Source organism: Otolemur garnettii, unplaced genomic scaffold (assembly GCF_000181295.1).
Source record: "Otolemur garnettii isolate 467f Iridium unplaced genomic scaffold, OtoGar3 scaffold00094, whole genome shotgun sequence".
Taxonomy (NCBI): domain Eukaryota; kingdom Metazoa; phylum Chordata; class Mammalia; order Primates; family Galagidae; genus Otolemur; species Otolemur garnettii.
In genome coordinates this window covers 7071335-7081042 of record NW_003852489.1, presented here as the reverse complement: position 1 = coordinate 7081042, position 9708 = coordinate 7071335, and the positions used below count along the sequence as shown (strand labels likewise).

General features: G+C 39.9%; 1 protein-coding gene across 2 annotated transcripts in view; it reads right to left on the bottom strand.

Moving 5' to 3' along the window:
• Window positions 1-9708, bottom strand: part of TADA2A (transcriptional adaptor 2A) — a 70097-nt gene that overhangs the window by 19349 nt on the left and 41040 nt on the right. For both annotated transcript variants that reach the window (XM_003795616.3, XM_023516627.1), the window contains one exon: window positions 1706-1769. In XM_003795616.3, coding sequence (XP_003795664.1) covers window positions 1706-1769 — 64 coding nt within the window. The remainder of the gene's footprint in view (window positions 1-1705; window positions 1770-9708) is intronic.

Sequence of the window (9708 nt, the reverse complement as noted above, 5' to 3'; positions counted from 1 at the left end):
AAAAAAAAAAAAAAAAGAATATATATTGTGCATGTTTAATGGAAGGACATGATAAACAAAAGATTTCATAGCAACCTCAGTTGAATTCTACCATACTCTCTTGGCTCTAATTTTATGTTTGCTTGTTTGGTTTTTGAGACAGAGTCTCAAGCTGTCACCCCAGGTAGAGTGCTGTACCGTCACTGCTCACAGCAACCTCAAACTCTTAGGCTCAAGCCATCCTCTTGCCTCAGCCTCCCAAGTAGCTGGGACTACAGGCACCCGCCACAACACCTGGCTACCTAATTTTATGTTTTAAGCAAAATAAAATTTAAACAAACCATGCAGGGCTTTATGTCTGGAACCTTTGATTTATACCAGAGGTATTTGTGACCAGTAGTGAAGTTTCTCATAAGACAAATGGGCATGACTTTACTTTTTCTTTTTTTAAGTTTTCACTGTTGCCCAGACTCTGGGAGTATAGTAGGACAATCATAGCTCACTGCAGCCTCAAACTTCTGGGATCAAACAAACTTCTAGCACAAGCCTCCCAGGAAGCTAGAACTCCAGGTGTGTGCTACTAGTTTATCTCCTTCTCATTGTTTACACAGTACTGTATCTATAGTTAGTAACACCATAGTAATATACATACCTATACACACACACACACTCACTAATATCCTCTGCATACCCCTCTCTGAACTGTTAAAATCTCTATAATCCAACAGGGATCTGAGATCCATAATTTCTAAATCTGAATGTGTATTTTTTGCTCTGTTGCAAAGAAAAGGAATAACCAGAGAGGCTGAAACTTGTTTAGAATGTCTTTGAAATCCTTTTAGGTGAAAGACTTCATAAAAATAGAGCAGTTTTTTTTTTTTTGAGACAGAGCCTCAAGCTGTCACCCTGGGTAGAGTACAGTGGCATCACAGCTCACAGCAACTTCCAACTCCTGGCCTCAATGATTCTCTTGCCTCCACCTCCCAAGTAGCTGGGACTACAGGCGCCTGCCACAACACCCAGCATTTTTTGGTTGCAGCCATCATTGTTGTTTGGCAGGCCTGGGCTGAATTCAAATCTGCCAGCTCAGGTGTATATGGCTGGCACTTTAGCCGCATGAGCCATAGGTGCTGAGCCAAGAGAGAGAGCAGTTATACTGAGAGCTTGAAAAAAAACATAACAACAAAGCCTTGAATTTATCTTGTTGCTTCTTTTCAAAGATCTTAAAAGAATACACTCATACAAGACAGGGAGGCCAGGCGCAGTGGCCCACGCCTGTCCCAGCACTTGGGAGGCTGAGGCAGGTGGATTGCTTGAACTCAGGAGTTTAAGACCAGCCTGAGTAAGAGTAAGACCTCGTCTCTAAAAAACAGCAGCGTGCTGTGGCAGGTGCCTGTAGACCCAGCTACTTGGGAGGCTGAGGCAAGAGAATTGCTTGAGCCCAAGAGTTTGAGGTTGCTGTGAGCTATGATGCCATGGTACTCTACTGAGGGTGACAAAGTGAAACTCTATCTCAAAAAACAAAAACAAAAACAAAAACCAGTATAGGATTATTACTCTCATTTGAGAGATGGAAAAATTAAGGCCTAAGAAGGATAAGTGTCCTCCCTAACTTTATCGTGTTGTTCTCCCTAAGGTCACAAACCACAGGTAGAACATTCTCATGGACTCTATGTAGTTAATAATCCAAAGGTAAAAGAAGGGGGGGATGGTTTTCTATACTTACTTTTTTCGTCTTTGTCTCTCCTTTAACCTAGAATGATAGATATCTACCACAGCCATCTTCAGAGCTATAAATAAATAAGTACATATAAATAATATAAATAAACCCAAGATAAAAATAATTCTTTTATCCACATATTGCTAACTATTCCAAGCTTGCTAGTCTAGAAAATGTGTCTACTAGAAACAAAAAAATATCTTAGCATACTGAATTTCCCTCATCAGTAAATTATCATAATACAATGAAGTTCATGGTCTCTATCGTACTATTCTGTAGATTATAATTTCTGCCCTCTACTAAACACTACTTCTACACACTGTTATATATATTACCATAGACAGTGAGTGTCTGAACTTTGGTAATACATGGGCTAGAAATCACATCTATTAGATCAGTCATAAAATGAATATTGATTGTAGTTGTAACTGCAAAGGAGTAAGCAAAGAGTCAAGATAAGACTAATGTGAATAAAGGAGCAGGGTGGGTATTTTCCTAGGGTAGGAGTTTCCAGTTGGGGAGTAGCAACTGTCAGGGTGGAGGGTTTTGCATTCTGAGGCGAGAAGTTCCATCAAGTAGCCTCACCAGTGTAAAGGCCACACCTGCTTGGCTGCCCACGTCCTAGTTCTTTCCTGGCTTTAGTTTCATGTTAAAGACACTGGGAATAAGAAGAAAAGGGGCCATGAAGAGCAATAGTTTAAATCAATACAATAGTTTCCATCTTCAGTTCCTAAGAGTTCTTTTCTTGGCTAGAGCCTGTGGTTCAGTGGATAGGGTGCTGGGCCCATATACCGAAGGTGGTGGGTTCGAACCTGACCCTGGCCAAACTGCCAAAAAAAATAGTCAGGTGTCTGGCAGGCACCTGTAGACCCAGCTACTTGGGAGGCCAGGAGTTGGAGGTTGCTATGAACTGTGATGCCACAGCACTCTAGTGAGGGCAATAAAGTGAAACTCTGTCTCTTAAAAAAAAAATTCTTTTCTTATTTCTCTTTTCACTCCTCACCTTATTCCTATAAACTCCCCTCACCTTATTCCTACAAACTCATCTGTTTCTATGGTTTCAAATATCAAAGTGTGTATGTCTGTGTACATATGTATATATAAAGTAAAGATATATAATATATATTATATATATATTTAAAACCTCAAACACAGATCTCTATTTCAAGTTCCAGTTCTTACTGGCTCTCTCCACTCACAGGTCCTTCAGTTGCAAACTTGTATTCTACCCCTTTCCTATCTTCTAAAACTTTTTTTTTTGTTGGCCAGGGCTGGGTTTAAACCCGCCACCTCTGGTATATGGCGCCGGTGCCCTACTCCTTTGAGCCACAGGCACCACCCTCCTCTAAAACTCTTATCTTGGCTAACACTATCACCGTAAACTAGTTCCCCAAGACAGAAATCAGTCTGGACTTTTCCCTCTTCCTCTCTCCCTAATCTACTCAGTCAATGGGTCTTATCTATGCCAGACTTAATAGTCAAATCTCTTTCAAATTCATATCTTCATCCCTACTCCTACTCCTTAGCTCCAGCATCTTGCCTCTCTTGTCATCTTTTTTTTTTTTTGTAGAGACAGAGTCTCACTTTATCACCCTTGGTAGAGTGCTATGGCGTCACAGCTCACAGCAACCTCCAACTCCTGGGCTTAGGCAATTCTCTAGCCTCAGCCTCCTGAGTAGCTGAGACTACAGGTGTCCGCCACAACACTCAGCTATTTTTTTGTTGCAATTTGGCCGGGGCCGGGTTTGAACCTGCCACCCTCGGTATATGAAGCCGGCACACTGAGCCAGAGGCACTGCCCCTCTCTTGCCATTGATGCTATCTTGTAAGAGTGGCATCATTACTCTCTTACTCCTTTCTTTTCTCACCCTAATTCACCTTCTCCAGATGGTATCAGAGCAATATTTTAAAGCACAATTTTATGGTTTAATTCCCCTGCTTATAATTCTTTAGTTGCTCTCCATCCATTTTCAGGAGTTCAGACTCTTACATGTTATCTAAGACCCTTTGTCTTGATGATGCCCACCTTGTAGGCAGTCTGGTTCCAGAGCCTTGAGTAGGAAAAGCAATGAAATAGCCTAACTGAATTGTGCTGCTATAAACATTCAAAGAAAAAAAAAGAAAAAGAAATACCTAACATGTTTACTTTCTCTATTAGTCCTATATTCTAAATCCGCCTTAACTGAAAATGAAATGTATATTTTACAAATACCTCAGAAGCGAAAAACTCCCACAGGCTTTTTTTAGTTGGAAGACCTCTGGGGTTAAGAAATGATGGCCAGTTATTAACAACACTAGGAGAAAATACAAGTAATACATAACTTAGCACTATCTACATTAAACTATTTTTCTCATCTATAGATTCTAAAAGCACTTAAGATTTATGACTACAGTAGATTCTAAAACTATCTTTTATTTATTTATTTGTTTTTGACACAGAGTTTCATTTTGTTGCCCTCTGGCCTCACAGCTCACAGCAACCTCAAACTCTTGGACTCAAGTGATTATCTTGCCTCAGTCTCCCAAGTAGCTGGCACTACAGGCACCCACCAGAGTGCCCAGCTATTTTTAGAGGTGGAGTCTCGCTCTTGCTCAGGCTGGTCTTGAACCTGTGACATCACACTTAGCCTCTAAAATTATCTTAACAACCGGTCATCTTCTTAAGTTTTGTGTGAGTTGAGAGTTTCGGGTATTTTAATTACTGAGTGTATCTGCAGAAGAAAGAAGCTCTAGAGAACATAATGACCTGCTACGTGTCCTCTGAAAAACTAAAACACGTTATTCAATGTTAGGTAATTTAATTTCTAATAACAAACAAGCCTTTGTAGTAGAGAATTTGGCTGTGCCTGAGAATCACTTCTTTCAAGGTAATAAGCTTCACTCCAAAATAGAGTCTAGACTCTAGAGCCTCTGGAATGATGATTAACTCAAAAAAGGAATACAAACTCATTCCTCATCCAAAGAATATGAGATCCACGTTCAAGTTTAGCCCATGTGGGCAATGAGTCAGCACAGACTTATATGTTCTACTAAGTTTTAACCCTGTTTTCAAATAAAGTCTTACCTGGAATGGGTAAGTCAGATCTGCTCTAGCTGAACCTCTTCTAACTAACTCTATTCCCAGCTAACTCTCCTAGCAGTAGTCCCTGAGGATACCTTCATGGAACAATTTGAACCCCATACTTCCCTTTGAACTAGATGTTAGGGTAGAAAAAAACTAGAACCAATCAAATAAAAGAACAGAACACAGTTAGAATCACTGATTTCGTATATTACATGAAAGCAAATAAAAGTTGCTGAGCAAGGTGCAACCCCAAGGTACTATCAATATAACAGGCCAGGTTAGATAACAGAATTAAATTCTGGATACTCTGTACTAACTCATTACTGTGCATCTCACTGCTACCTGCCCTTAGGATATTCTTAGATTAGAAGGTTCAATACCAAAATCTTACATGCTGGGTTATGAGCAGATGTGTTATATATGTACGTAACTTCAATCACTGGGAGATGTCCAGGAGTACATTATCCAGGCCATTCTCTCTTGGGTCTGAGATAAAAATAACTAAAGTCTTAGCTGGATAAGCTGGAGAGGTAAGTGAATGTGGTAGTTTTAAAAGTTTAAATATTAAAAAAAATAAATACCACGGATTCTTTTCGTTCATTTCTTATACGTTCAAAGATTTAAACAACATTGGTTTACTTTTTCTCATTAATTGCTCTAAAACTAAAAATAATCCAATACTGTCAGGGCAGGGATTTAAGGTAATGGTTTTGAAAGTCCCTTTTGGGTAGCATAACCCATTCTACAAAAGAAATCTTTCTTGATTTATAGGATTGTTCCATACAAAAATCCAAATGCCACAGAATACCCTATACCTGGCATTGTTTTATAAGACAGTTGCTGTGGAATGAAGAGCTTTAGAATGCTATGCTGGTAGCGAGGTAGCTTATAAGCCTATGTAATGGAAGGGTGGGTAGAAAGAGGTTATATAGAAGTATCTCTCATATGGAGTATAACAAAAAACAAGTTTTATAGTAGACTCTACTTCTTATGAGAAAGGAAGAATTAGGAAGTCAATAGTTCAAGGCAGAAAGGGAAATAATGTAGTAATAGCTAAAATATGCTGACTACTTGTCATGTTTCAAGCTCTTTATATGCCTTACCTCATTTATCTACCCAATAAGATGAGTTCAAAAGGAAAGAAATGTCTTGAAGATCCAGTGGAAATTACTGCTAATTTTTCACAAAACATTTCTGTAATTACTACAAGACACTAACTTTATCATGTTGTTTCCTGAGATTTGTGTGGGATAGCTTAATCAAAAAAGAAGAAGAAACTGAAGGGATGGTATTACAAAAAAAAAAAAAAAACTATAAATAAATACTGCTGATATCTGTTTCTACTGCTTGATCATTTCAATAGTTTTAAACTTGTACAACTGGCTCTGGAGAACAAAGAGAAGAAACGAAACACACAGAAGCAAATGGGAGGAGAATTGAACTTTCCCAAAGAAAAATTCATATTTGAAGCTATCTCTTTCCTTAATAAAGCACACCCACATAGCAGCAACTGATTACAAGATCTTAAGTGCATGAATAACCCAGGGAAGACCTCAGCACAGCAGGCAGAATAGAAATGAGAAAGCAGAAGAGTGAGAATCATCGGTTTTCATTCTACTATGAGGGACTAGAAGGTCCAGTAAAAGCTGGCAAACAAAGAACCAGAGATCATCAAAAACAAACAAACAAAGACTACCCTTAAACTGTCCACTGATAGAAGGCCCCTGAAATCTCAGGTTGGGGTCCAAATAATCTCCCTGTGATTACACTGGGGACTGATAAAGTTCCAAACGGCTAGCCTTAAAATATTTCAAGAAGTAGGCAGAAGTCAGAGGCAGCTCCTTCCCACTGCAAAGTATTTCTAACATTGTTCAAAATAGCTAACAACATGTTTCTGTTTTCTTGACAGAAGGCACTTACTGCTTGCTTGGCAAGAAAACCAACTCACAGGCCTTAACTGCAGGAAGGCCAATCAAAATCCCTACTGCAACTAAACCTGTGACTCAGGTATTCCCCAGAAGCAAAGGTTTAAAAAAAAACCACTTATCCCCTAAGCTGTTAGCCAAGATGTATACAAATAATTTTGTAAACGGAAGAGGACTGTATGACCTAATGGTTAAAGTCAGCAACTAGAAAAGCCTTAGACAAATTACTTCTTGTGCATTTCCCTGAATGTAAAATGGGAAAATATCATTCCTACTTCTCAGGAATGTGGTGAAGCTACAGAGCAGCAGTTCTCAACCTGTGAGTTTCGACTCCTTTGTAACAATGAAAATACGTCACAGCATTAGGAAGGTAGAGAACCACTGCTATAGAGGATAACAAATGAGAAACCTCACAAAAAAGAAACAAGAAAAATTCAAGGTTTCAAGACAGGAAGTATTATACAATATTAAGACACAGACTCGGCTCGGCGCCTGTGGCTCAAGCGGCTAAGGCGCCAGCCACGTACACCTAAGGTGGCGGGTTCGAATCCCCAGCCCGGACCCGCCAAACAACAATGACGGCTGCAACCAAAAAATGGCCAGGCGTTGTGGCGGGCGCCTGTGGTCCCAGCTACTTGGGAGGCAGAGGCAGGAGACTCGCTTGAGCCCAGGAGTTGGAGGTTGCTGTGAGCGCGATGCCATGGCTCTCTACCCAGGGGGACAGCTTGAGGCTCCGTCTCAAAAAAAAAAAAAAAAAGACACAGACTCAGGAATGGCTCTGTGATTTGCTGGCCGTATGAACCTTTCCGTGCTTCAATTTCCTCATCTGTAAAATGGGGATGATACTAATACCCAACTCATAGAGTTTTGTGAGGATTAAATGACTTCATATTTAGAATGGTACCTGGCAAACAGTAGGTACCCTATTTATTAGATATCATTATTACTAATAATATTTAGGTCTAAAATAGCCTATGTATAAAATAGCTAAATCCTTATGAAGTAAAGGGCACTAAAAATAGGTCAAGTCACAGACACTAGGCTAAACCTCTGATCTGCTATTAAAAGATCTAAAGGGTGACAATATGGGCCAAAGAAATATAATGCAAAAAACATTTGTGTGTGTGTGTATGAGAGAGAGAGAGAGAGAGAGAGAGAGAGACAGAGAGAGATCCATGCCCAGCAGAGAAATCCTGCTGAAATTAGCTTTCCAAGTAGAAGTACAGTAAACTGTACTAATGAAATGCTGAGAAATGTTAAAAGAAAAGACCCTAACATATAGGAGCTCACAGCACCTCTTGCTTGCCTGGGTTATGAAACAACAATGACTAGAAGCCATACCCAGGATTTTAGGACCCTGAGAAATTCAGGGAAAGAGTAGTCAACAAACTTAGGGAAGATTTTCACAAATGAAAGGAGAAGCGGAAAGAGATGGCAGCAAGAGGGAACTATACCAAATACCTAGGTTGAGATCTCGCAATATACCATGAGACATGAGGACTCCAAGTATGAGTCTTCAGCATCTTTCTCAATCAATATTTTCTGTTTATTTCAATGAAATACGAGTAGGTACCACTTAGGAATTCCAGAACTTCTCTGTTTTCTTCCTTGGACAACACTTCACTTTTTGGGGCCCATTCTGACTGGTCTTCTGGTATGGCCGGAACGCATTAATTATCCCTCCACTGTGCTCCAGGCCTCTATAATAACTGTCCAAACCAATATTATTTGACAAATTCCACAAATCAAAGGAAGTGTCTTTGTTTGGGTGAGGAAAAGGTGGCATCAGCCAATATTCTAAATGGGTTCTAAATACAAAATCCATCTAAACAGTCTGCTTCCTTCCTTCCAGTAGTTGCAAGTGAGGGAACAGAAATGGTATGTTGTTAATGATCAGCAATATTAAGAGCATAATGGTATAATGGAGTGGTAATAACACCAATCTCCATTATGTACCATCTTTCATTCAGACATTTATACTCTCTGACTAATTAGTGTCATCTTTCCTTTACTGGCAGGGGACACAAATAAATAGCAAGCAAGATTCCAAGGATTGCCCAAGATTATACAGTGACTCAGAAGCTAAGCCTGAGGTTGAAACAGTGTCCTAATATCCACAAAAGTTCTATTCCAGGGCGGCGCCTATGGCTAAAAGAAGTAGGGCACCGGCCCCATATACCGGAGGTGGTGTGTTCAAACCCAGCCCCAGCCAAAAACTGCAAAAAAAAGAAAAAAAAAAAAAGTTCTGTTCCATTTGTGCTTAGAAAGTTCTTTCTCATTTTTTCCAGAAATTCCTTGGACTTAGTCCACTTCACTGAGTGTTCTGGGAGAGACTGCTCAGGGGCAGCCTGGCTCTGGACATGTGTCATGTTGTTAAAAGAGCTACTATAAGAACTCCCAGCCATAAACAAAGTATCTCTTTGTGGTACCACCAAGTCATCTCTTTGATCTCCTGTGCCGCCAAACCTCTTTAAAATATTATCTTTTTAAAAGCACTTATCTAAATATTTTATAGTTCACTATTGGGTGTGTGTAGGGATTACTATTTATATTGTGCTAAAGCTACTACATACTAGGATTAATAACTGATGTTTCAGTTCTAGTTCAAATGAGTACCAGTAATTTACAAGGTTGTAGAAACTACAAGAACACAAATACCTGACGCAAGATATACATTTGAAAAGCTAATTGTGGCTCCGCGCCTATGGCTCAAGTGGCTAAGGTGCCAGCCAAATACATCTAAGGTGGCGGGTTCGAATCCAGCCTGAGCCCAGCAAACAACAATGACAGCTGCAAGCAAAAAATAGCCAGGGGTTGTGGCGGGTGCCTGTGGTCCCAGCTACTTGGGAGGCTAAGGCAGGAGACTTGCTTGAACCCAGGAGTTGGAGGTTACTGTGAGCTGTGATGCCACGACACTCTACCCAGGGGGACAGCTTGAGGTTCTGTCTCAAAAATAAAAAATAAGTAAATAAATAAATAAAATAAAACTTGGGCTATGTAATAGGCAATTACAGTGTGAG